This window comes from Dermacentor silvarum, chromosome 9 (assembly GCF_013339745.2).
Source record: "Dermacentor silvarum isolate Dsil-2018 chromosome 9, BIME_Dsil_1.4, whole genome shotgun sequence".
NCBI lineage: Eukaryota > Metazoa > Arthropoda > Arachnida > Ixodida > Ixodidae > Dermacentor > Dermacentor silvarum.
The window spans coordinates 51524512-51551394 of NC_051162.1; the positions used below are offsets into that span (position 1 = coordinate 51524512).

A 26883-nucleotide genomic window follows, 5' to 3' on the forward strand; every position below is an offset into this window, starting at 1 on the left:
TAGGCTTGAACTACTTTATTCAGCAAGAAACAAGAAAAAAAGGAAGCTTGCTGAATAGAAAGGGGGCGGGGGGCAAGGGATGTGGGAATGATGCGAGAAGGAAAGCTGCCTAAGCCTCGACATCGGCCTCTTGGTCGTCTTCAAACTCTCCCTCCTCGTCTGCGGTTGCCTCTTGGTACTGCTGGTACTCGGAAACCAGGTCGTTCATGTTGGACTCTGCCTCCGTGAACTCCATCTCATCCATGCCCTCGCCAGTGTACCAGTGGAGGAAAGCCTTGCGGCGGAACATGGCTGCACAGAGGGAAGTGTACAAGGTGGCACAATGAGCACAACACCATGCGGAATAAACGCAGGGAAACGTGGATCATTTAAGGGGAGACACGGGTTGTGACGACCAAAAATCGCGAAAAAACTCGATTTTTAAAATTGCATTGTTGGAATGTACAGCTACTATTGCACCTATATTGTTGATTTCATACCGATAATGCCAATATTTCAGCCGCAATGATGCCTTATACGACATGTACTAGCTGAATTTCAGGCTAAACGACGCTGAAACGGCACATTTTCCTAAACGCACGCCTGCTCTTCCACGTGTGCTAGCGCGGACATCTTGGTCTCATTTGAAAGAGCCGCTTTTTGCCTTCAAATTCCCGCCAGAACGGGCCCCATTCAGCTATTGGCCACTCAAAAACTGCGCGCCAAAAAAAGGTACTAAAACGCTCTCCTATTCGGCACTTGGTGCACGTGACTTGAGCTTGCCTCCCAATTGGCGGAACGGCATGGCCATCGTCTGCTGCGCGCTTGGAGACGCGCATTGAGACGCGCCATCTTGCCCCAGTGTCGGCGAGAAAGCGTGCCGCGTTGTCGAAAACGGTGCGCAAATTTCGCACGCAGCACAAGTTTGGTGCTAAAAAAAGTGCGACGGATGCTCATCGAAAACTGCAAAGCGCGCTGCTCGACGCCGCAAAACGACCAGGATGCCACAACCTCAGCGTTTGATGCCCAAATCGTCAATGCAGCAACGGTAGGCCTAACGACCGCAGCGGCTGCTGCGATTCAGAGTCCGTCTGCCGCCAAGCCTTCAACCTTCACTCGCGGCAAGATACGATCTATCGGCAACCCTCCGAGCTGAAGGAGGAAGCGGCGAAAGCCAAAGCGAATCTATCGGCGTTATCTTCCGCTCCAGCAACGGAGAGGAAACGCGAGTTCGTGGGTGACAGTACTGACGATGCACTTCGCCCGGCTGATGGGACGACGTTTACGATTATGGATTTGAGTGCAGTGAATACTTTATTAACGTTTGCGACGTGCAAAAACTGCAGTGGTGCTTTCGAAATCGTCCGAGATGAGCGGGAATACGGACTCGCTGTGAAGCTGCATTTTATGTGCGCAAACTGTGGAGAGACTACGTCGGTGTGTAGCTCGCCGCGCGTTGATAGTGCCGAGCGAATGAACTCCTTTGCTGTGAACGTTTTGGCTACGCGTGCCATGCAGGCAACGGGCAACCGACAGACCGCGTTCAATGACATTTTCTCGTTGAGGGACATCAGCCGTCGGGCTCTTCACACGAAAACATGGCAGAGCTACGTGAAGGCGAAGCTGACGCCCGCGGCTGATCGCGCGGCGCGTAGTCTGACGAGCGACTGCACGGTCGATTCGCGAAGTTTACGCCGAACTGAACGTGGGCAAAGCAACAGAAAACTTGCGCCAGTCCCCGAAAAAGGAGCACACAGGGGCTGGAAGTCAGCAGGACTACATGTCTGGTGCCTACTGAGCTGTTCCAGCTGTAAATTTGCAAATAAAAAGGTTTTGCATGTCTTCTCACTTTTCTCAAAACTTGTTTTTGGGTGACTTCACCAGATTGTCAGAGTGATATCTCATGATCTAGAACAGCTAGAGCAATAATTCTTTCCTTAGCAGAAAGCCTAATCTGCATATTACGAAGTGCTGAGAGCAGAATTTCAAATTTCTGCACATGTATATTTTTATTTTATTAATTTTCTTTTGTTGTGGTAGCCATAGGACAAGGAAATAAATTTGATCACCTGCAAAATGGCTAATTATTATTTAATTTGAAAACTTTTTTGCAGCATTGCATTTATTGCATATTATAGTATCTAGCTATGAAATAATATTCACTTTCTACAGAGTTTTTTTCCATTGTCTCCTGAAACAATAGAGCGACAGATTTGTGTATATTCTGAACAAATGGACCTACAAGAAAAATTATTGCATATTTGAAATCAGCACGAAAAACTAAGCAAGCCTGATTATTTTCATCAGAATTGGCCATAAGATGCAGGACAATCTCCACAACCCATGTCCCCCCTTAACGAGGAGAGGATCAGCAAGCTGCAAATGTTGCGAGTGAAAGTACTCATTGCACTTTTTTTTTTTTAAGGGTGGCTTCACTCGTCATTGTGGACCCTGTGCCCCGAATGCTGGTACATATGACACTGTTACAATGTAGCACTAGGACGGAAGTCGAAATCGAACTTTAAAAAGAAAGTCGCATCATGCCAAAATAAATACATTAAATTTTAGTATTGCACACTTATATGTCAACCTGCTCCCAGTACAGTTGGCAACTGCAGCAGCACTGCACAGGAGGGACAAGCACACCACTGCCACGCATCTGCCTTGGGGATGAGACTTAAAGTTGCCCTAGTAGCTCTGCTCTAAATGCTCGGTGTAAAGCATGTAGCATGGGAAAATAACGTATTTCCACGCATAATGAACGCACCCTTAACTTGCTACCGTGAAGTAGGAGACAGTACAATTTGGCTTCGGATATGACGTCCGTCGTACCAACTGCACTGGATGCCGAATCGTACCATGTATGTCATACTTTTATTGCGATAGCAATTATATGGACACTCCAGGCGCATTTTCGCCGTCGGCGCCGACCATCATGCCTCAATCTTGCCGTATTTCATTGCATACGTGGTGCCTGGGCGGGGCAGCGCAGCAACTGCACATTGCGCTCGCTGTGCACGCCCTATCGTGAAAGGGGGCCGAGACTACTGCGGCTTACACCTTCGTGCATGCTCCGTTCTCGTTGAGCGATGGATAGTACGAATGTCACTTTGCTCGCTGTTGCTGCCGCACTTCCTTACAACAACGTCTTGACAGCAAGTATCTGCGGTCATCGAGTGTGATGTGTTCATGTTTGCCTGTGTGCACTTGTTAATTTACCTAGCGAATTTTGAAAGTTTATACGGCGGATAAAACTATAAACCTTACTTCGTGTAGCTGTCTACATTTGCTATTGCAATCGCTGGTTCGCTTTTCAAGCGAAACTGACGCATCATCTAACTTTGCACACATTTTTCAGGGAAAGACAAGTGTGCCGATTATGCGAGTGAACATGGTAATACCCACAAGCAGAGGTTGCAGAATTGCCACAGCACTCAAAGGGCAGTGGGGAAATCAAAACTGGACCCAGGGCAGTTCGTGGGGTGACACCTGCCAAGCACAGCGTAGCAGGGGATGTGTTCACATACAACATCCGATCCTATATGTCCTCGCGGCAAGCCTACCGGCCCAAGGCCCAGTCCAGACTCCAGCTTTGATGTAGCCGTTTCACCTTTCATGTGCTGAAGGCACCGCCAAAGTGCACTAACACACTGACTTGCATTAATTTGATCCTGGCAGGACCGCCGAAACTGGTCGATTTAAAAAACAAGGGAAGTTGTTTCATTTAGTAGTATTTAGCTTTAAAATTAACTTTGCAGCACTACAGCCATGTCATGTGATGAAGCATACCAAGCAAAAAAAAAGGTGCCACTGTTACAGGATGTAGCACGTGTGTTTATACACGTACCTCCACTGTCTCCGATGAAAGCACAAGCCATCGAGGTGCCTAACAAGTTTACTTGCAGGCCTTCAGTTTTATGTAGACCCCACTTTTATTGGCTTTAAACATCCCCTTGACTTGCATACTTTAATCTTGCTGCCTTCCTTTTCCCTAGCTACACAAAACGTTTTTTTTTTCAGCTTCTCGATGCACGGCGCATACATGAATTAAATAAACTCTTACTAAGCCCCTCGCACGAGGGACACAGGGGAGGAAACAAGGGCTCAAATCGCCACAGCAACGTCAGAAACGGCTCCAAATGGCTGCCAGTATGTGCATTGCGTGTCCAGGTGCGTGTACTGTGACCGGAGACTGCGTGCACACGCCTCTATAATTAACGCGTCCCATGTCCTGCGATCGTGGCCCCTTCCCATGTTCGGTATGCTTCACCGCATAACACGGCTGCACTGCGGCAAAGCTGAGCAGTCAAGTTGGAATTAAATCTGCGAAGGCCAATTTCGAGATCAAAAAGATCAAAATAGCGAAAATTTGGGCACATAAAGATGTGTGGGTGCCAGTCAGGACGTTTGGTTAAGATAGAATTAACTGGAATTAACAGAAGTCTACCCTAACACTTTGTACTTGCGGAAATGCAAATTTGTGCATGTTCTGCGGCACACCGACAAAACTCAATCCCCAAGGGACACAGCAGCGTTTGCTTCACAGCGACACTTCATTCAGAAGCATATCACACAGTGAAAGGAATGCTATAATGCGACAACTGTACTGGGAGACTGCACGCAACTGGCATTGTGCAGTTGAAACTTCCTTACTAAATAAAGCCGGCAGTAACAACCTGCTTGCTGGCAGTTGCCTCGATAAAAAAATCGAAGCTTGCAGGCAAACACCAACTGCCCATCAACCAGAAGTACTGGAGGCTTGTATAAAAATCATGCATCATGCCATTCTGCTCACATTGTGCAAGTACAAATAGGACAGCATTAAAATTTTATGAAAGCCACTATGGTGCTAAGACGAAAAGCAGTGCAAGAAAACCATTTATAGTGCACATTGCAGCACGAGTTGGAAAAAAAAAAAAAAAAGAAGAAAGGGTTCGAGCTTTAACTACCCACCTGTGAATTGCTCTGAGATTCGCTTGAAGAGCTCCTGGATGGCAGTGCTGTTTCCAATGAATGTAGCAGACATCTTGAGACCACGGGGCGGAATGTCGCACACGGCCGTCTTGACGTTGTTCGGGATCCACTCCACGAAGTACGAGGAGTTCTTGTTCTGCACGTTGAGCATCTGGTCGTCCACTTCTCGCATGCTCATGCGGCCACGGAAGATGGCTGCCACTGTGAGGTATCGGCCGTGCCTCGGGTCGCAGGCCGCCATCATGTTCTTGGCGTCAAACATCTGCAGGGTGAGTTCGGGCACCGACAGGGCACGGTACTGCTGGGAGCCACGGGCAGTGAGGGGCGCGAAGCCAGGCATGAAAAAGTGCAGGCGGGGGAAGGGAACCATGTTGACTGCGAGCTTGCGCAGGTCAGCATTCAGCTGGCCTGGGAACCTGGGAAGAGAGCGCAGAACAAACCAATCACAATTGGTCAGGTAGAATTGAGATGCTTGTAGACTAAAAAAGCCGACTCAATACCGAAATGTGCAGCGTAAATTCCCAAAATGCTGTCACCTGCATCAGGAAATGTTGCTAAGGAAGTTGCTTGCTGACCAACGGCTATATTTACAAGCTCAAAAAGAAAAGAGCAACATGGACATGCTGTATGTCTGCTTGCGTCCTCCCTCCTTGTAGGCAGTACTGCTTGTTCACGAACAACATTCGTCAAAAGAAGAAAAAAAAGAAGAAAACACTCGATTTCCAACACGCAAAACGATAACAGCGAGTTATACGGGTGGTCACGGATGGGCAAGCATGTTCAACTTTGAAGAACTTGTGTTTGCCATTCCCGTGACAAGTCCACATGGGCAAACAGAAACCAGCTTCTTCGAAGCTAGTACACAGACCAATATTGTGGAGCCCAAGTAACACACCGTATTTACTCGAATCTAGGCCAACCCCTATTCTGAGCTGACCCCTGAAAGTCCGAAGCAAAAAAAAACTAGAAAGCTTACCTTGAAAGTAGGCTAGACAAAATAAGCGAGGACAGCGTTCACAAAATGAAAACAGCATTTATTGAATGAATGTGCAGAGTTTTCTCAACAACGTCGTCGCCATGTTCCTTGTTGCTGTCATCTTCAAACAGTGCACTATCTTCGGTACCGTCAAGCGCACAGATGCTGCACTTTTTGAAGGAGCGCATGATCAAAGTACCTGGGATGTTGTCCCACGCTGCAGCTACCCAGCTGGCAGCCAGCCTGCCAGCTGCGATAGCGATCCTCGTTTGGTGCGGCCCGTTGCCGTTAGCATATGGTCTTCGTTATTCAACCAGTCCGTGTAATGCTTCTGCAGACTATCCTTGAAGGGTTTGTTGATGCAGACATTCAGGTGGCTGCAACTGGCCTGTCATGCCGCCCGGTGCAAAAGCGAGGTCCGTGTTCACTTGGGTGAGCGCAGCCCTTCACGTTATCGGTCAAGTGCCAAAGGTAAGAGTAGAAGACAAGGAGCAAGTTCTGGACTAAGTTCGCTGGAAAGCTAACAGGTTTTCTTCAAAATCGCTTGGCAGCTTCTGGGTGATTGAAGTGCGACGTCGGAGGCTGAAGCCGTAGTGCTTCATGAATTGGTGAAGCCAGCCCGAGCTGGCTTTGAAATCCTAAGGCGTTAGGCCTCGCTCCCTTGAAAGTTGCTCTCCCTTTCGCTATTGGAAGGGCAGCTGCTCTCTGCATATGAACGAAGTCTGCCAAAACTGTCCACTTCGTGGCGACTGCCTTTCTTTGGTCCGGTGAATGCCATCCTCATTGCGGCGCACGCAAAAAGCTTCCGTCATTGCCCCCTCAAACGACGGACATTTTTCTCATCGATGCCGAAGTCCCCGCCCGGCTTGAAGGTTTGACGATACCACCGCGGCTACCACAACTTTTCGCTTGAAAGTGGCACTATAGTGGCATCTCCTGTTTGGTGCCATTGAGGCAACACCACGCCGCACACCAATACGACACAGGTCAAAATGGCGACGTCGCTCGTGTACGGTTGGCTACTGGTGCGGCTAGTAGCGGCTGCGATACTGACTTCTAGATGGCGCTAGCTATGCCCCATATTTTTCAGTTTCAATGAAAAACTAGAGTTTTTTTAAATAATCGAATCAGCCTAGATTCAAATGAATACAGTAGCTGTCAGTGGGTATGTCCATGTGAGGAAGTCAGCAGTCCATGTCAAGATTTCCTTTTCGGATCCCAAGAGCATTATAAGAGCCGCAAGGAACAGTTTCATTTCTTTTGGAAGACAGACAAGCCTACCTGCCAACCTAGCAACGCAGGAGACCGCCACACAGGGGGGGGGGGGGGGGGGGTTGTAAAAATGTTTGACCGATTTTTTTTCGTTTTTATTTGCTGCCGTGCGGAACTTCCGCTCACATCACAGGCGCACGTGATACCATGTGCGCCTTTGAAGTCTGTCGCATATCATGTCAAAAATACTTGCAGCTATTTCTTGGCTTTTGAGAGTCATCGATAGTTCGCTATCGTTCTCAAGTAAACTCTGGGAAACAGTAGTTAGGCGTTCCGCAACTGAACGACCTGACAAAGCCAACTGAAGCCTAGAGCACCCAAGATTAAAGACTAGATTGTCTTTATCGCAGTTTTGCCCGAAAGGCAAAGCATCGATGGAGATAGCAACTTAGTAGACAAGTTATACAAAGCCAGGATAGTAGTTGTATCGGCCATATAAATTTGGAAATATTCGCTCACTAACTAAATAAATAAGCACGGTGTCACGTGAGTACAGGTAAACATGAACACATCTCGCTCGATGATCGCGGCAACACGAGTGAGAAAGCGCGCCAGCGGCAGCAAGCAAATTGACCGTCGCGCTGGCTCTCGCTTCAACGCGAACTAAACATCGAAAGCACAGCGCATACAAAGCTACCGGCACAGATACTTTGTACCTATCGCACATCACTTTGAAAATGAGGCCCCCCGCGGGTGCACACTTCGACCACATCGCAGATCGCTTTCAAGATAGGCGCCCGTGAGAAGCAGCCGCAAGAGAAGAAAACTGAATTATCCGGCGGGTAGAATGAAAGGGACACTAAAGGCAAATATTAAGTCAAGCTAAAGTGATATTAGTGCGCAAGAATTTCCAAGGCATCAAAATTACTGCGAACAGTTCTAGTAATCGGGAAATTGAGGTAAATGAAGGACATTAAATATTAGAGACTCACCCGGGACACTCAAGTACTTGCCCGATGACAAAGGCACTCGTTTAAATTCTGTCACATGTACTCAGACACTCAAAAACGTACTACAAGACGAAAGAAAAGGCTACTTGTGCAGTTCCGTTTCATTTTTTAGAAAAAAATGAATCATCCACTGCTCTGTCTTGGCTCGGTATCGGGCACAGTTTTATACTCACCGACAGTAGCAAAGGCCGGCATGGCATATGCAACGTCACCACTCGCCGGTTGAGTGGCAGGAGATTCGATTGTGATAAAGTATTCGGACCCTTCAAATGGAATTTTATCGCAAACCAAGTCTTTTCTTGACACCAAAAAGCGTCAAGAGGTTTCTGGAATGGTACTTAAACAGTCCACGGCGAGCTTCCTATTTACCTTTAGTGTCTCTTGAACGCATTGCAGACAAAATGCCAAAACATAATTATAACATACCCACAGTCAAATGCATGCCCACTTTATGTGTCAGAAGTAGTAAACCAACGTAAAAATTAGGTTAAAGCTCCTAAACAAAGTAGGAATCCAACCCTCACCCAATTTTATTGGAAGAAAAGTTGCTACACAACGGCAGCCGGTTTTCCAATTAGAGTTTTGCTAAAAGATATTTTAGAAGTGAGCTTTGTCGCAGTACATCCACGTTGTGCGACAAACAAGTGAACGTTACAAAGGTGATTTTGGCTTTGTGCCCTATTGCACTGCACAGGCAACTTCAGGCCAAAATTTCTGTAAAGTGCACGAGCAGGCTGAAAATAGGGGACAGAATGCGTTAAGTCATCTCTGATCAAAAGCGCCGAAGCTCTGCCGAGACAGATGCGGCCACTAAAAGGGTCGCCATCAGAGGTGTGCTCGTGCAGACTGGGCAAGTTCAAATTACCCAACGAAAACTTCTGGGATTTAAATAAACGTTTGGGCCATAGAAATGGGCAACGACCGGGACCGATTAATGGAAGGCTATTGTACTACAATTTGGAACACAAGTAAAGCCTAAATGATGGCTCACATCGCCACCCATTCAATGTATCGCGAATTACTTGACCTCCACACTTCGTGGTCCCGAAAACAAGACCAGGATGAAAAGAAAGAAAATGGCCCCTGTGTGAACTCGACACAATCTAGTTTTCATTACTGGTCCTACAGTCCAGTGTTTTTCAACTAGCCTGAGAATATGTCGATTTTCCTTGTATTTTAAATGCATAGAGAGGAAATGTTTGGAATAGGAAGGAAAATGAATTATTTTTCTCCATTAGATAATGTTTGGTACCAGTCACTAATAAGTCAACCAGGATCCAGACTGATGTACTCACCTAAGGCAGGTTGTGACACCGGACATGGTCACGGACACAAGGTGGTTCAGGTCTCCGTACGTGGGTGTGGTCAGCTTCAGCGTACGGAAGCAGATGTCGTACAGAGCCTCGTTATCAATGCAGAAGGTCTCGTCTGTGTTCTCCACCAGCTGGTGGACAGAGAGGGTTGCATTGTATGGCTCGACCACCGTGTCGGACACCTTGGGCGAGGGGACGACCGAGAAGGTGTTCATGATGCGATCTGGGTACTCCTCGCGGATCTTGGAGATGAGCAGGGTGCCCATGCCCGATCCGGTGCCGCCTCCGAGCGAGTGTGTGAGCTGGAAACCCTGCAGGCAGTCGCACCCCTCGGCCTCCTTGCGGACAACATCGAGAACAGAGTCGACGAGCTCGGCGCCCTCTGTGTAGTGGCCCTTGGCCCAGTTGTTGCCTGCACCGCTCTGACCTGCAAGCAAGCGACACAGGAGGCGTCAAACAAATGCAAGGGCACAGGCACATGGAACTGATCACTTCAGGCAGATGTACGGTCAGCTGCAAAAGTTTACAGGCGACAAAATCATTCCGTCACTTGAGAACGAAGCCGAGAATTCCGATATCCAGCCTGTTCTAGGATACAACGTGCTGTTTTACATTTCTATAGGCTAGTCAGCAAATCGCTCAGAGGTTCATCTCTGATGTTGGATGCTGTGAACAGTTGATGGTACCAACTGCCCCAGAGCAAGGTCTTGGCTGGGACAGAAGAGATTAAAATGACAAAATGGAAAAAATTTTCTTCAGATACAAGTCCTTTCAGGGGGTATTTTCACTCGGATACTTTGAACCAGAGTAGCTATCAAAAAAAAAAAAAAAAAAAACTAATTATAGATTTGAAATCAGCGTGCAAAATCTAAACAGTAAAGTTTAGATAGAACCAAAACTTGAGTTGTTACCTACGTCCCCTTTTAAAACTGGCAAAACTTGAAATTTTGATTCTACTGTTTTTATAAATTTTAGTGCCGTCTGATTACCTGGATAATTCGTTGAATGTGCTGGTGAGTCATAAAGAGCAAACCATAGGGGGGAAACTCGAATGATTCGTTACACATAAGTTGACGGGGTCTTGAAAACCAAAAATCCTGAAAACATTTTGGCAACGTATCTTGTATGTTACAAGCTTGATTCTGACAATTTATATTTCACAACACCTCGGTAATAAAAATTTGATGAGTGAAAAGTTCTGCTGCTTGTTCACCTATTACATGATACGGAGTAGTTGCTTCAGAAAAAAAAAATAATAAACGCCTATTTTCCCCCATGGTAAGGCAAGTTTTAAATCTAAATGCTGAAGTAGCAGGCGATTGAATTGCGGTAACCTTGAACGATTACCGCAATTTCTGGTGCACCTTCAGTACCCTCCCCGCGGGTGCTTTCCAATCCTCTATAGTCGAGTATAACTAGAAGGCAGTGGCATTTGCCCATCAAAGGTTCATTTCGCACAACTAGTCTGCACGAATGGGAGCACATTCTAGACTGACACGAGCCGGACAGCCAGTGGTCCCGCCGACTGAGAGCACGCAGCCTGCAATTCGAGCTGGGCCGAGTCGCACAAGTGGGACCATTTCGTTAGTCGGGGGGGGGGGGGGGGGGGGCAACCGGCTGCAGTAAAGCCTCTTTATAAAAAGTAGCGTCACGCTTTGAAGAATGCCGCCTCCTCCGCACACGCCCTGTCCGAGGCGGACGCCGCGTCGGTATTGGCCTCATGGCATCACGTGGGCCATCGCACCGCCGGCGCTGGCTGCTGGCTTCGTTTGTTTTCGATCGCGCTCCATTGCCATGTTTGCCCGAGAAGCGTCTACCGATTGGCGAGGAGCACAACGATAGCGGCAAACACAGTCTGCGATCGTCGAAATCTGATCAGCGGCAAAACGCGTCGGCTTTCATACATGAGTCATCGAAGGCTCGACAGTAATCTCTGGTGCCCGCGTGTGTCTTCCAGAAAGTACCACACAATTCGCGACACTCAAACAATCGAATTACATAAGCTTCAGGTGACAACAGATAGACGCATCGATAACGTTCGAGAAACTTCCCATACATCTAGGTGCGTCCTGCGCCGAGCGATAATGTTTAACATTTGTTAGCCGGTGAGAAGTGGTCAACGGTGAAAGATGAACAAGTGCACGTGTCACAAGCGGTGTAGGCAGCGCCACGGTCGAGAAAGGAGCGCGAAAGAGGAGAAACGAGGAGGAGTGTCGCTAGTTTTTATATAGAGCAATTACCAACCGAATAGCTGAACGAATTAGCCAGGTAACCAGACAGCACTAAAATTTATAAAAACAGTAGAATCGAAATTGTTAGGCTTTAGGATGCAGCGCATTGGTCTTCTGGGCAGGGGCCTCTGTCTCAAGTTGTACCCGACTACAGTATTGATGGAGTGCAGCAAAATGCTAGACGTGTCAGCCAACCAGAATAGAGAACCAGAAGGGGCTTTTTTGGCCATGTGTGATCGCCCATCGCAGAGTGCCGACTTAGTGGAAGCTTCAGGGAAGGATTGGTCGCATACTATAGGCTGGCCAGCCAATCAAGCCCAAACTGAAAACAGCCGTCAACCTATGTGTAACGAATGATTTGAGTTTCCCCCCTATGGTTTGCTCTTTATGGTTCACCAGCACATTCAATGAATTAGCCAGGTAACCAGACAGCACTACAATTTATAAAAACAGTAAATTAAAATTGCTAGTTTTGCCAGTTTTAAGGGGGGACGTGGGTAACAACTCTAGTTTTGGTTCTATCTTAACTAAACCTTCACTGTTTAGATTTTGCACGCCGATTTCAAATCTATAGTTTTTTTTTTTAGCTACTCTGGTTCAGAAAGTATCCGAGTGAAAATAAATTTCACGAGTACTTACGCCCCAGGGCTTTTTGGCAATTTCTCCTAGTTAAAGACGACATGCAATTGCATGAACTGAATGCCAATGACTTGCTGCAGGGGGTGATGCTATTTCTATTTGTTTGAAAGCATTCTAAAGGTAAGAATGCAGACCAACATTGACTGTGAATATATTTCTTATTTTCACTAACTACCTTTGATTGCAATTAATAAGATGATGCTAGAGTAACAGAAATAGCACTCCCTAGACCATTTCAATATGAATACACTGATACCAAACTTGTTATTGGTACACAGTCCATCCTTGTCAGACTCACCGAAGTGACAAAGCACAGAAACTCAGTCGTGTATGATGTCAAATACTTGCAAGTACAGTTAAACCTGGATATAACGAAATTGACAAATTCCCGAAAAACTTCGTTATAAAGAGGATTTCGTTATATACAGGTTCGGCACGAAAACTCGAAAAAGAAAGGCTTACTGTATTTACTCGATTCTAACGCGCCCTCAATTGTAACGCGCACCCGTTTTCCGTTTTCGTCGAAGCACTCATCCTTGGAATGTCACACCAGGTACCAGATGCGTGGACGCATGTCGTTTCGCACAAGCGCGAGGCATCGGAAACAGAGCGAGCGTCACGATGGCGTTGTAGCGTCGTATAGTGTTACAGTAGAACCTCGCTGTTACGTTCCGGGGGCTGCGTTTTCCCTGCTGTTCGTTTTCAGCCGGTCCCGGCACAGCTCCCATAGAACCCAATGCATTGGTAACTCCACTGTTCCGTCGCAACTGTGGGACCGTTCCCGCATCATACGTTGCTAACTGCCACCCCGCGCCGGCCCGAGTGGCCATTTTGACTTTTCATGTCGCTTGGCTTAGTGGCTTGACGATGGCATTGGCCGCCCAAAGTGCCGGGGGCGACAACTATGACGTATTTTCGGTTTCCGCCAGAAAAAAGTATAGCGGGGGGGGGGTTGTAACCCCCCACCCCCCATGGCCCTTCAGATACGTATTTGCTACATAAAGATGGTGTCTATGACGCGTTGTGGCCCTAAAATTGGTTTTGGCTCCTAGATATCCCGTATAAACTCCAAGGGCGATAACGCATTCGCCGCGCGCCGTATGCTGTATGTGCGAGTGAAAACGTGCGAGGGGAGCCGACGACGGCGTCTAATCTCGCGCGCGCAAGAAAAGCAGGGAGGAAGCGCGCCTTCTGTTGCGCTCGAGACACCAGCGAGCGAGCGAGGGGGGGGGAGGGATAGCGGGGCGGCGTTGTACTGTACTCTAACATCAACTGTGTACTGTGCGGCGGCACGCGGACCGTATCTTGAAAGCGATCTGCGTTGGGGCAGAGTCTAGCAGTAGGTGTGTCGGCGGCTCGTAGCTTTGTGCGTGCTGCGTGTTCTCGGCGCTCAGTTTGCATTGAAGCGATAGACAACAGCACGAAGGTCACTTCGCTCGCTTCTCCAGCGGCGCTTCCACACGCCGCCAGCCTTCAACAGCACGCGTCTGCGCACATCGAGTGTGATGTGTCACAGCGTGTACCAGTGCGTCGGCAACATCAACGGGAAAAGGAGAGTGCCGGCTTGGCGGGCTAGGCCAGCTGCAGCAAGCGGCAGGATCAGGTTTGAATGAAGGGAGGGAGGGGGAAAGGTCACGCCCACGGCGGCAAGATTGCCGGGTCGAGGGATGCAGGCCCACCTCGCACACGTGCGTTCGCTTCGCATTCCGTCGCAGCAGACAAGGTGCGTCCGGTTGCCGCTCGCGCAAAAATGACAATATTTGGGGCGAATCTCTAGGCTGTCGGAGGGGGAAATTCGTTATATTGAGGGGGTCTCATGCAGCCACTTCGTTACCTAGAGGTCCCAAATACATGTGCTTCTATGGAGTAATGGCGGGGAATAGCTCCGTTATATGGAGAAGCCTGTACAATGCATTTCTTTCATGTTTCGTCTGTGCGTTTTTGGTGCGACAACTCCACTGTTCGGATTCGTCGCAACTGGCTTCTGTGCTGTGGGACGAGTTCTTTTAGTGTCGAGCTCCCGAGAGTTGTGCGAGAAGATGGAGCAGCATACCCGTTGCTACGCAACTCGAGATACCACCGCGATGCGCTACGCGTTGCTACCAGAGTACAAGACCTTCCGCGTGGCCATTTTGACTACAGCATTTGGGGACATGTCGCCCTTGGGCTATATAACGGAACATGACAGCTTAGTGGCTTGACGATGGCATTGGCCGCCCGGAAAAAGTGCCGGGGGCGACAACTATGACGTATTTTCAGTTTCCGCCAGCCAAAAGTATAGGGGGCTAAAAACGGACCCAACCTGAGACGAGCCAATGTAACCCCCCCCCTACCTTCCGGTGCGCCTGCTCCGGCGCCCTTTTTCCTTTAAAGAATGCGCGATTCGGCTCACCGATTCGCCATTTTGAAAGCCTAGCCTTGGTAGCTTTATTTACTGTCTAAATGCTCATTTGGAGACTTGCGAAACTTTTCCGACTAACAGTTTGAATTTCTACTCCGTTACACACTGTGATGCCAGACACTCCTTCAATATCGCCACACTTCTCGCATGCTCAGCCGACTCGCCCATTGAATAGCATGTCGTACGAAATGCCGCTGGACGTGCTGGCTGACGATCTGATGACATCAGATGGGCCGCAGCTATGCCCAGTAGAATCAACGGCGACATTAGATGTGTCGCTTTGGGCGCAACAGGTAGTTCCGGCCATTCCGCTCGTGCCGACCATTCGGGCAGAGCGCCTTCGTCCACTATCTTCAGTCGTGCGTACCATGGACGCTTTCGTTTCCTTCTGAAAAATTGGCGCGACTTCTTTAGACGAGTGCAAGACTGTGCGTGAGCGCAAGCGTAGCAGGCGGCCACCAGAAACCGGGAGCAACGGAGGACTGGCGGTCGTGCATGCAAAATTAGCAAAGCAAAAATAAAAAGCAAAATGGCCGCCTCTGTGGCCGCGCCTGCCAATGGGAAGCGCGAGACGGGGGGGGGGGGGGGGGGGGGGGGAAGAACCGCCTTTCGGAAAAGCGGCGAGAGCGGTCATTCAGCTTGGGCAGCGCCATTTTGAGCTGGCGCAAAATGCTCACAAAGAAACCAGCTACAAAACAACCCCAAGACGGCGGCGGTTGGCTGGCGGCTGCGCCCGCAGCGCGGGAGGGAAGTTTGAACCAATTTTTCCTGTCACTCCCGTGGCGTATTGAAAGCAGATTTTTTCCTATTTACCGATCGAAATCTGGATTAATTTCAGACAGGTGCTTGAAGGCCCAAACATTCCGAAAATGCAGTTTTCGGAAAATCAATTTTTCAGCACCTTTTTTTTTTTAACATTCTAGAACCCGCGTTCCCCCCCTTAAAGGATCAGATGACCACATGTAACTGCAATTTAAAAAACACCATTAACCGCTGCAGCACTAAAAGAACGTACCAAAGACGAAGTTGTCTGGCCTGAAGAGCTGCCCAAAAGGTCCGGAGCGCACGGAGTCCATGGTGCCAGGCTCCAGATCCACCAGGATGGCACGTGGCACATATTTGCCTCCTCCACCGAGAAAAGCAGATAAGACACTCACGAACAAGGCACCACAAACAAAGCACAGAGCAAGAACGGTCACACTCATAAGAAGCACTTGCCAGATAGGCACAGAAGTTGCACCCACATCCCTTTCCATGCACTAGAGAGGACTGATGTGCCTACAGGAGACTCGCAACTTTGCAAATGCATCGTTTACATGAACTAGTTAAACCCTTGAGTGGCTGTGTGCAGAATGGCGGATCAAAAACAGCGGCACCGAGGAAAATACTAATAATGCCTAAAATGTGTTGAGAGCAGCTTGAAACATCTGGTAGGACCCGTGTTGCAAGCTTGAATGATGTGCAAGGTGTCTTAGTAAAACTTTCTCTCACGATGCGAGTGTCTTCAGGTAATGGACTCACTTTTTTTTTCCCATTGTCACCATGTCCGACATCGGGCATATCTGTGACGTGGCTTAACTAGTGGTATGGGTTCATAGCAGTCATTTCAAATTATTGAACAGGTGCTTTCCAAGCATGCCCGACACAAAATAGATGCTCATATCCGACACTCCTGTAGTTGTAGCATGGGGCACAGATTCTGTAAATGTACAGAACTCGTGAAAGCTGAAATTTTGAATCCATTCTGCAGCAGTACCCTGTCATGTATACACTGTTAAGTCCAGACAGCTCAGCAAAGGCCATCAGACCAGGTTTTGCCATGCGAAAAAAATGGAACAGGTACAAGCCTGTGCACATCACTCTACACATATTCACAACAGCTCACCAACAGTCTAAAGATAGACAAGGGCTGTGTGCTCTACCGCAAGCTGTCGCTGCTTCACCGAGAACATGCTGTTGAATCGCCCCATGCATTGTTTTTTTTCTTCCATATTTCGATTTGGCATTTAATTACCGTGCGTTTCTTTATTTCTTCTCTTGTATTGAATGAAACAGCGCTATACGAGGTGCCAAACCACGCATTTGAAGTAATGCTCGTGCTATTTCACTGTGCTTGTAAACAGCAAAGTCATCAATACTTACGACAGCCTGAAATGCAAAAACAATGCATGCATTAAGCAATGCATGGAAAACGAGTAACACATACAAAGTCCTATCGCATGAAAATGTCATACTTGTGATGGTGAACAGAACAAACTCTCGACCCTCAACTGCAACGGAGCAACCACGGTGCTCATTAGTTGCAGGGATGGAGCTTGATCAGCTTCGACAAGCAGATCTATTACTGGAGCTTCAATTCACACGAGGTCCATTTCCTTGCAGGCGCAACAAATGCTTAATGCAATGTTTTACAGGCATAAGTCAAAAATGAGAGAGCACACGAGCGATTCCTATGGTGCTCAGCTCAGGTTTGAACTGCGCATTTTCACGAAAGGCTCTGCAGAGGTTTCAGTTTCAAAGTAGTACACCTCTTGAGAATGCCGTCTGGACTGATATCCAAGGGTGCAAAAAGCAGCAGGCATGGCTTCGATTATTAGATAGACAGTCCAGTTCACTCTTCATTAATCGCTAGACGCTGAAGGCGACTTACATTTTAGTACTGAATACACATGATGCAGATTGCCATGCAGCACTAGGCCGCACAAGGTAAATGCCCTTCCCACAGCAACTTTCATTGCGTTTTGAGTATCTCCTATTAAGAGGTACCACGCTCACTCAAGTACCAACTGTATAGAGCGGCTAAGAATTGCAGGCAACCTTACGAAAGTGAACATTTGGTTTTGCCCAAAATATTGCTGGCCATTCTTGGCATGTGGATACTGTGAATCAGGAAATGAATTGCAAAAGTTCGGGCACATATAGCAATGCACAGGAGTGCAGCAGCAACAGTAGACAAAGCCTTTAAAGTGCAACCGCAGCAACCCTAATCAGTACTCCAAAAGTTGCAAGTAGTCAGCTGACCAAGATGTCAGCTTGCTGCACTAAGGAAAGGAAGCCTTGCTGGGAGATTGCGAAGAACGCTAGTGTCATAATTTTAACAGGCGTTTCATTAGGTTTCAGAGGCTGAGAGTGAGGCCATCAATGCTGGAGCAGAACATACACCGGGGTGTGTGGCCAAAGCACAGATATGCAAGGTGCCATTGTCAAATAGCATGCTTTTAACCCGCCTTTCCGAGTGGTCGTGCACAAAATAAGGCCAAGTGAATACCGCAAAGGCGAACAAGGACACAAACAGGCAGAAAGACCCATTGCCAACAAGCAACTGAGCTTTTATTTACCGAATTTATACTAGAGACCAGCACATGTGTCTGCTGCACACCTTGGTTTGAACAAACCACTAATCTGTAAACACCATAGTTTCATACAATTACTTTAGCAAGCATGGGAGTGATAGTTCCTATGGTCGACTTTCGTTATTTCAACCCCAACCGACCGACAAAATTAAATTATCCGACAGGTGGAATTGAACAAAATGCTGAAAATATGCCAGAACACTGCCAATTTGGCAGTATTTGCCCCGATTCTAACACGCCTCCAAATCAAACTTGCACCCAGATTACATGTGTCCAAAGTAGTAAACCAACACTGTAGCGACATTAAAGCTCATAAAGTAGAAATTTAATGCACACGAAATTTCTTAGCACGAAAATTTGCCCAATGGCGGCCGGTTTCCTAAATCCAGCTTTGCCGCAATACATGTATCAGTATGCAATGTGGTAAACCTCCGAATGTTGTGAAGGCAGTTTTCGGTTCCTGTCCAATTGCAGCCAATTTCAAAAACGAAAAGGGGTCGTGCGCATTGGATTATAGCATTTACCAGATTCTAATGGTTATTGCTTAAAAATCTTCCTAGGGTGGGCCGAAAATAGGAGTTTTCAGCGAGGGACGACGCGCGTGTTCCTAGCATTCACCGTCCCCTCAGCTCCACCAAGACAAAACACTGCCACTGACAGGGTCCCTATCACAGCCTTCATAGGGGACATGTGCATGCGTGCAGCTGGTAGAGTGGTCCAGCAAATGCAAATTTTAGGATCGAAATGAAGTTTGGGCCCATAAAAATGCATGGGTGCTGGTCAGGACCATCGGCTGGCATCGAATTAACCGAAGTCAACTGCACATGAATTTGCCCAAACTTATTCCTGGCTTCAAGCAGCTTTGAGACATTGCAAAGTGACGATTTTCAGGAAAGTACTGCGCCATAAATAATTCAAACACAGGATTTATAGCACAGAAGCCTGATGTCGAAACCACTGCCACGGACGCATGGATAAGTGGAATAGGTGTAGTGAGCAGCGATTGAGTTTGCAGAGTCATTGATGACTGCATGTAAAAGTATGCACCGTTTTTAAATTTAGGCCAATGAAAGCCAGATAAAACATCATAAAAGCCAGAATAATGTCTGAAGCAACAAGTACGAAGACAACAACAAGTACAAATCCATGTACTAACCATCATACCCATTACGGCTGAAATATGGCACTAAATGTTGTAGGAGGCTATGCTGAACGCACACAACCGCACCCGCATAACCATGTTGGTGAATTGCTAGCACCCCAGGTAGGAGAGCTTACGTTGAGCACTAGCAAGGTTTATTGGAGTCTGGGACAGACACATAGGAGTTGTCTGGACTTGTGAAACAAGACGAATGTACACGTACGTAGCCAAGAGCTCACCTGCGGGGCATTACCATGCCTATGTGGTTATGCAACGGTGACCACGTATTGCTCAGAATAAACCCAAGTCCCTTCTACAATGCTTGGGCACAGCAACTACAGAGGAAGCCTACTTATAGAAGCAAATGATGCAGGAATAGGCAGCAGCAAGCGATCCACAGCCCTTTCAGGCAAAAAACTGGCTTTGGAGGAAGAAAGTACATGAAAGAAGCAACCTTTTTCTTATTGTGTTTACGGATTGCACGGATACTCGAGAAACCTAATAAAGGTTCATTTCGAAGGCGGCGCTTGTTTTCGTCCCTGTTTGAGTTTGTCTGCCTCTGCACTTGGGCTTGTTGGCAAATCATCTTGAGGGGGGGGGGGGGGGGGGGTAAGTGCAGAGGCAGACAAACTGCAACAAGTCACGACCGAGGAGCATAGCGTTCTGGCACCTGCCGCTGAATTACCCTATAAAGCCCAAAGAAGGCCCTCCCCGCCCATGCAAACAATGGCACCTCCAGCAGATGCTAGAGGAAGACTGGGACGTCCAGGACAGTGCTCTCGACATTTTCATCAACCACTCGGCAACAAGGTAGCCTTGCTGTAACCATATGAACGATCCTCACCACTAAGTGGAAGCTTTCGCTCTCACAACTCACCCTATTGGCTGATTGCATGATGGATTGCTAAAGTTTAATAGTTACTACAGATGTAGCAGTGAAACTGCATTCAACAGACAGTGGAGCAGAAACCAAATTCTGCAGTTCTGCGTAAGCTTACAGAATCATTGCAAGAATTGACTGTGGGTTGCAGGATACTAAGCACAACTGGCCACAAAAGCCGACTATGAAGCCACCAGGATATCAGACAAAAGGCAAGGAATAAAAGCAGGCGCCTCACCGGAAGCCTCGTTGTAGTATACATTGATGCGTTCCAGCTGCAGATCTGAGTCACCATGATAGCTGCCAGTGGGGTCAATGCCGTGCTCGTCCGAGATTACCTCCCAGAACTGCAATAGAGCAGGCCATTTCATGTATACAACAGCATACACACTCAAATCTGAGCATACAATTACACAGTGTACAACCGTTATCAAGTGTCCAGCTTATCCACAGCATGGTAGGCATCCAGTGCAGAGATTGAAAGATTGGCAAAAGGCTGGTTACTTGAGATATCAGCGACATACAGTTTTTCCTTTTAAGGCAAGGCAACACCTGTCACCAAACCAATAACAAAGGGGGGCACCCTCTAAATATTGGCCTTGCATGAAATTTGGCACCTGCTATGGGTGGGCTTAAGTTGCACGTATTACTGAAGTACAAACAAGTAAACAGAACAAAAAGTGCTTACCTCTATTGCAGTCCTCATTTCATACTAATTTTCATGAATACAAACCGACCCGCACAGCAATGATTAGTTTGGAGCCAGTGTAGCAGACCCACAACAATTTAAAATGTACAATGTATATATGTTGCTGCGAAAATTGGAAAGAAGGAAAGAATGCACACTGAGGAGCCTCCATCCGTCACAGCGACAGACTAAGCTGATAAACCTGCAACTGAATTAAATGGCCAATTCTAAAATGATCATGCACCATGTGCATATTGCTTCTCATGCAAAGGGCTACTCATGTGCTAAATGACCTCTGCCAATGGCTGAACACGGTAACTAGAAGTTCCTAATGCAGTTCGTAGCACAATCTGTAGCAAGCTAACTTTTAACACAAAAACTGGCCAAGTACCTACACTGATATGAACATTTCTACAGACACCCTTACTATCAAAAACTGGATTGTTCCACAGCTGTGAAACACCAGAGTCATTTCACCAAGGTGATTTTACGTAACAAGTAATGCACACAATAGCTCACAGAAGGAGACAAAAGGGACAACTGCCGCAACTTGTGCATGCACGAGCTAATGAAGTTGAACACTAGCCTTCAGTTTAGTTCCTGCTATTGCTTTAAAAAAGAATGTGCTTGCTGCATTGTGTGCAGATGAACACGGCATTACTAGGATGAGAGAACGCTCCCAAGAAATTCTAAACACAACTTGGATCACAGTTCCATATAACTAAAAATTTCAATGTTCAGTCCTCCTAAGTAAAGCTCGGAAGAATGCAAGTCAAATACAGAAACTTGGAAAATACACTTAATGCATTCATGCCCGATGATTCAGTTACAGGGCATGCAGTCATATGAAGCATTAAAGTGTAACAAGCTCTGCAAAATACAGAAGCACACGAGAAAACAAGCCACCTCACAACCCCAGAGGAAGTAGTTATGCTCTGCACATCAGCTAAATGGTACCCACGATATAAATGCTAAGCCAACAGCACAGCAAGACTAAATGAACACAACTGTAATCAAAAGTTATCGCGCAAATGAGCCCAAGCTCAAAGGGGATGGGTGCCTTCAGAAGACAACCTCCTGACTAGGTTGTCGTAGAATCTCGCTGGCTAACCAAGGTGTTATCGATATTCTTGCACACTGCCATTATTGTACTACGGACCATAGTTCCTATGGTCACCCCTTAACTTTGTCGATGTGTGCCGAGTGGCCATAGTTCCTATGATCCGTAGTACAGCATGAACCGAGTTGTCTATGGTCCATAGTACAGCATGAACCGAGTTGCCCAGCAACAAATATTACTGCCATTATTCATTAGAAGCCAAACCATCCTTGCACAATAACAGCCTGGTGTAGGAGTATCGGTTTAGTTTGTTCAGGGCAGAATGCAACGACATGCAACACTGTGCCACATGTGTCGCCCATACAGAAGAGCAATTTTAAGCATAATTGCTTTGAATGCAGTACTGACATCACGTATTGTGCCTAGCCTCAGAGTACTAAAATATTTAATGCTAAAGGATTTTTCCAAGGAAGTCTCATTGCCATTATCTGGATTTTTCCATGGAATCTCATTGCCAATGCCTATTATGTGGAACAAGCACTGCTAAGTAAAGCTACCTAAATTCAGCCACCTGTTTAACTAGACAGCTGGCATTTAAAATAAAGTACCAGAAAATTCTACATTAAGGGTGCATTTTCTGTCAAGTATAAAGTATACACCGAAACATTCATAAGTTTAACTGCCAAATTACTTTGCACATTTTAAAGGGTCAAATGTATCCGTAAACAAGCGCCGAAGAACAGCTTTATGAAGCCCGTCTAACAAAGTTTGTTCATTGTCCCAAGGGTTCGTATAGCACATTCAACTTTCTCATTGCAACAATGTCAACCATCTTCTGGTACAATGATTAGTAGCAGTGGACTTCAAACATGATACAGTCATGCTAAAGCCAAAACTTTTGATCTGGCTTTATCTAGCTCAATGATGGCAATCGTGATTAAAACAAGCCTGTCGGTTGTGTGAACTCTGCAGTGTTTGACACTGAAAAGAAAATATCTAGGGCCGGTATTCTGTAGTGATGCGTTATGCTTTATTCTATACTAGTCTTACCATCCACTGCATCACGGTCGGCCGATCCCGTTGATGACATGAGTGGACTGTCGCTCTGACCAAGCGCGAAAAGGCATTCGCATCCGGAAAGGTATCGCTACAAAATACCGGCCTAGGATCGCTTCCCAAAGGACCGTGTGTCAAAGGCATAGTTCTCAAGCGGAGTTTGTTTAGCTTGAATGCTAAAAACCCACCTCCAATAACAATTCTCACAGAATTCAAGGAGCACGTTATAGATAAAAGGGCCCTTAAATCTTTTTCCAAATTCAAGGAGGTATACAAACACTGCCTTCTACATAATCTGTACTGGACCAAACTCACAGCAGTGGATGTGTCCAACAAGAGGTACTACATTAATGAAAGCCTAAATGCTATATTAAAGGCAACTAAAATTCTTAGAGATCTACCTTGCCAGAGTGAGAGGGACAGAAACGAGTAATAAAACGTGAAAGCACGTAGCAACTTCTTCCGGGCGCGAAACGCCATTCCTCGCCCGCAGAACAGTAATTGCGAATTCTCCGCTTTAAATTTTGTTTTATTCCACTCTGAAGACACGTCTGTAGCTACTACCACCTTTTGCTGTCGCTACATTGATCTCAATGGTGCGACGCCTGTTATGCCACAGGGAAAGGGCTTATTGCCACACACGCAAAGAACAGACGCCGCGAACGTGTACGGCGAGCACCGTACACGTTTACGGCGTCTAGACGCCTTCCTCCTCCGTGCTCCCCGAGGGCAATGCCTCCTTCCCGCCGGGTCGCTCGCTTGGGGCGGCGGTTCCCTTAGTTCTGCATGAATTCCGCGAGGCGGCGCTCGTTGCCTTTTCAACTTCCGGCGGCCGAATACTTCCGCCGGCGCGTTGACAGCGCCTGCCGGCTCTGAGACGGTAAGAGATGCAATCTCGGAGGCCGCAGCACGTGATCTAGGTTGCAGGCGTGCGCCACAAGCGGCGCTCGTTGCGTCATTTCCTTGCTAGGTGGCGTATGCCACCGCCCGGCTTAAAGGGTTCAGCCGCATCCATCCATCCTTCCAAACATTAGGCAAAAATTGCCAAAGAAAATATCTAACATCATTCTAGAGGAAGCTCTTTGTTGTTTGAAGCCAGGACCGGACATGTACCGAGTCAAGTACCAAGGTATAGACACGTTGTGCTGTGCGTGTGGAGAAGAGGAAACGGCTGAACACCTTATACTTTTCTGTAAAGGTCTTAACCCTACAGTGCTAAGTAACGGGGCTGATTTTTTCAAAGCATTGGGGTTTAGGGACAGTGAATGCAAAATAGACTAAGCGGGTAGAAATAACCAAGCGGAGGTTATCCGATTGGTGGCTAAAATCAAGGCAGGGGTGAAATTTCACCCACCACAAAGTACAAAATATGTTAATAGTCATGGCTAGGTGGCGTATGCCACCGCCCGATTTAAAAGGGTTCAGCCTCATCCATCAATCCTTTAATCACTCTCCTCCGGCAGCGCTCGCTTCCCTCGCGGCAACAATCTTTGACAGAAAGGACACCTACGCGTGCGCGTAAAAAAAAAAAAAATGCTAGTGCAAACACAAACACTTAACGCAACTCCGCCGTCACCGTCGTGCGTAGCGCAACGGCGAGGCTACCTCCAGTGGGCGGTGAAGTAGCTACACGGCTAGACTGCAGTTGAAACCGCGCCGGCGAGCGCTTCGAAAGATCCGAGGATAAACTTGGATATTTTCATTTAGTCAGCGGGATACGCGACCATTAAGTTATTAAATTCTTACACAAAGAACACGACCGAATTTCGCGGCGCTTACTAATGCGAGCTAATACTGGCACAGCGAACACACGACGTTCGCCGGATCGACCGGCTGCGCTGTGGAGACGAAGTCAAATTTAACGCTGACCAAAATCGTCTCTTATCGAAGCTTGCGTTCGCTGGTGCTAACGATTTGCCAGTAGTCATTGTTTCTCGTAGAATATGGTTAAGACATGCCGTAGGTGCGGGCGTAGGAGCGACACTAGGCCGACCGCCCCGAAGGCAAGCTGCCGAAGTCGTTGCTAGGCCTAGCCCGCTGAGCAGCGGACGCCGCTTCAGATATAGTCCGCGAAAATACGAGAAAATGCATCGTTTCCGCAGCATTGTGCACGTTAATCAACAGCACGCCAAGCAAACGACGGGTACGTTTATAATGCAACGCTCGGAGGTGCCTCAGATGATATCGCACAAGCAACGGCTTGGCATCCCTTGCTCGTGCTACGAACTTTTGCTAAAGGAAGCGCGATTTTCAAGAAATCTAAGGAACGCTGTTACTTTCCACGAGTCATAGGGGCTTTCAAATGGCATTTTTTTTTCTTTGAAATCCCGGAAATTCAAGGTTGTAAAGGGGCTGTACGACCCTTAATTTATTCACGACATGGATGGCATACATGGCGACAATGACATGCATGCATATGACCATTCACGCCACGACTCGCGACACGCATGAAGTACAGAGGCGTAGACAATTTTTTTTTTTTTTTCCCGAGTAGGGGGCGGTGGGGGGCGGCACGCGCTTACTGGGGATGGGCTGTTTCGGGGGAAGGGGGCACGCGCCCGGTGCGCCATCCCCTGTCTACGCCACTGATATGATTTGATGCTGTCGGCAAAGAGGCTCCTGTAATAACCATACTCATAACATCCATTCCCACAGTCCGTAAGATCAGCACAATTTATTGTTTGTCGATCATTTCTTGTTCCCTCGGCTAGGACTAGCCGAATGAAACAATGAACGAGCGCTAAAAAGCATACAGCACGAAAGGGCGTGGACCGCGGATCTTACTGGCACGCTTCGGCCTTGACGGCCTCAATCTTCAGACCGTCCTGCTTCCAGCTTCGATTCCCCCCCCCCCCCCCCCCCCCCCCAGCCTGTCTGGGGGCTGCGCAGATGCTGCACTGCCTGCTTTATTAAGCCGGGTGTTATCCTAAGGCCGCCGTTTGCCATTACATCTGCCCTCTTCACGCAAGTCACAAACAAAACAAGAGGTCCTATTTATCGTCGCAACGAGAAAGGCGCCCCGCGACTTCTGCAACACCAGTCAGAACTTTGCCCACGCGACCACCTCTTTTTTTTGGCTGTTTGTTTTTAGCGCTCATTCGTTACGTCAAGTACGTACACACCAACTAGGTGCCCCCACCCCAGCAAGTCTTTTAAATCCCAGTTTCTCTGCCGGATACAAATAGTACGGCCACATTTCGTCATCAAGGCCTAAACCAACAAGGCGTTGTACAACGGTCGTTCCTCTTTTGGACTGCGTCACGACCACGGAGGTTTAAAAAAAAAAAAAAAGAAAAGAAAAACCGTTCTGCAGTGGAGATGTCCTAAACGAGAAGCCGGCCGCCGCCATCTTACTAGATGAATTGAATAACGTGACCATTCAGTGGTGAACGAGAACCGCTTCCCTATCGCTTCCTGCGGCTTTAAGACGGCCAGGCAAGCGCTGGCTTCACCTCGGCTGGTAAGAATTTGCGGGGGCTGGCGAACCTCCTTGGTCACGACCATATAAGAGCGCCATTGCAACGGTCACCCACACAAACAGGACCCGGCATTGTTAGCGGGCGCGGCTTCCGCTCGTTACTTTTACAGATTAGGCGCAGAAGAAACGTACGAAGCTGATTGCTCCCATACTTGCGACGGCTAGGGGTGAGAATAAACCTCGAGTCCGCGACCAATAATAGGAGGCGGCATGGTTATGACAAGAGCCAGAATTTGACGTACCGCTGTGCCTAACCGCGCCAACGCCCGGCACACCTGCCGACTACAACACTGAATTAGTAAAAACTGCGAGTGATTACCTTTGCTCCGATCTGGTTGCCACATTGGCCCACCTGGAGGTGCACAATTTCACGCATTTTCGAATTCGGAGTGTCGCACAAAGAAGACTAGCAGGAACTCGGATACTGCACAGTGCGCCTTCCGACGTGATGTGCACGAAGACTGAATTTATACGACGACTACGACGACTCAA

The 26883-nt window shown here is 47.6% G+C and overlaps 1 protein-coding gene across 2 annotated transcripts; it reads right to left on the minus strand.

Moving 5' to 3' along the window:
- On the minus strand, positions 1-26883 carry LOC119465238 (tubulin beta chain). 2 transcript variants are annotated; one of them, XM_037726035.2, is made up of 6 exons: positions 26711-26883; positions 20348-20456; positions 15751-15858; positions 9447-9891; positions 4933-5369; positions 1-291 (listed from the first exon to the last, which is right to left on the minus strand). In XM_037726035.2, exons 1-6 carry the CDS (start codon positions 26765-26767, stop codon positions 110-112), a joined length of 1338 nt encoding a protein of 445 aa, XP_037581963.1. In that variant the 5' UTR covers positions 26768-26883; the 3' UTR covers positions 1-109. The 2 variants fall into 2 exon arrangements, with proteins under 2 accessions (XP_037581963.1, XP_037581962.1); XM_037726034.2 differs by having other exon boundaries at positions 15751-15861; positions 26711-26882.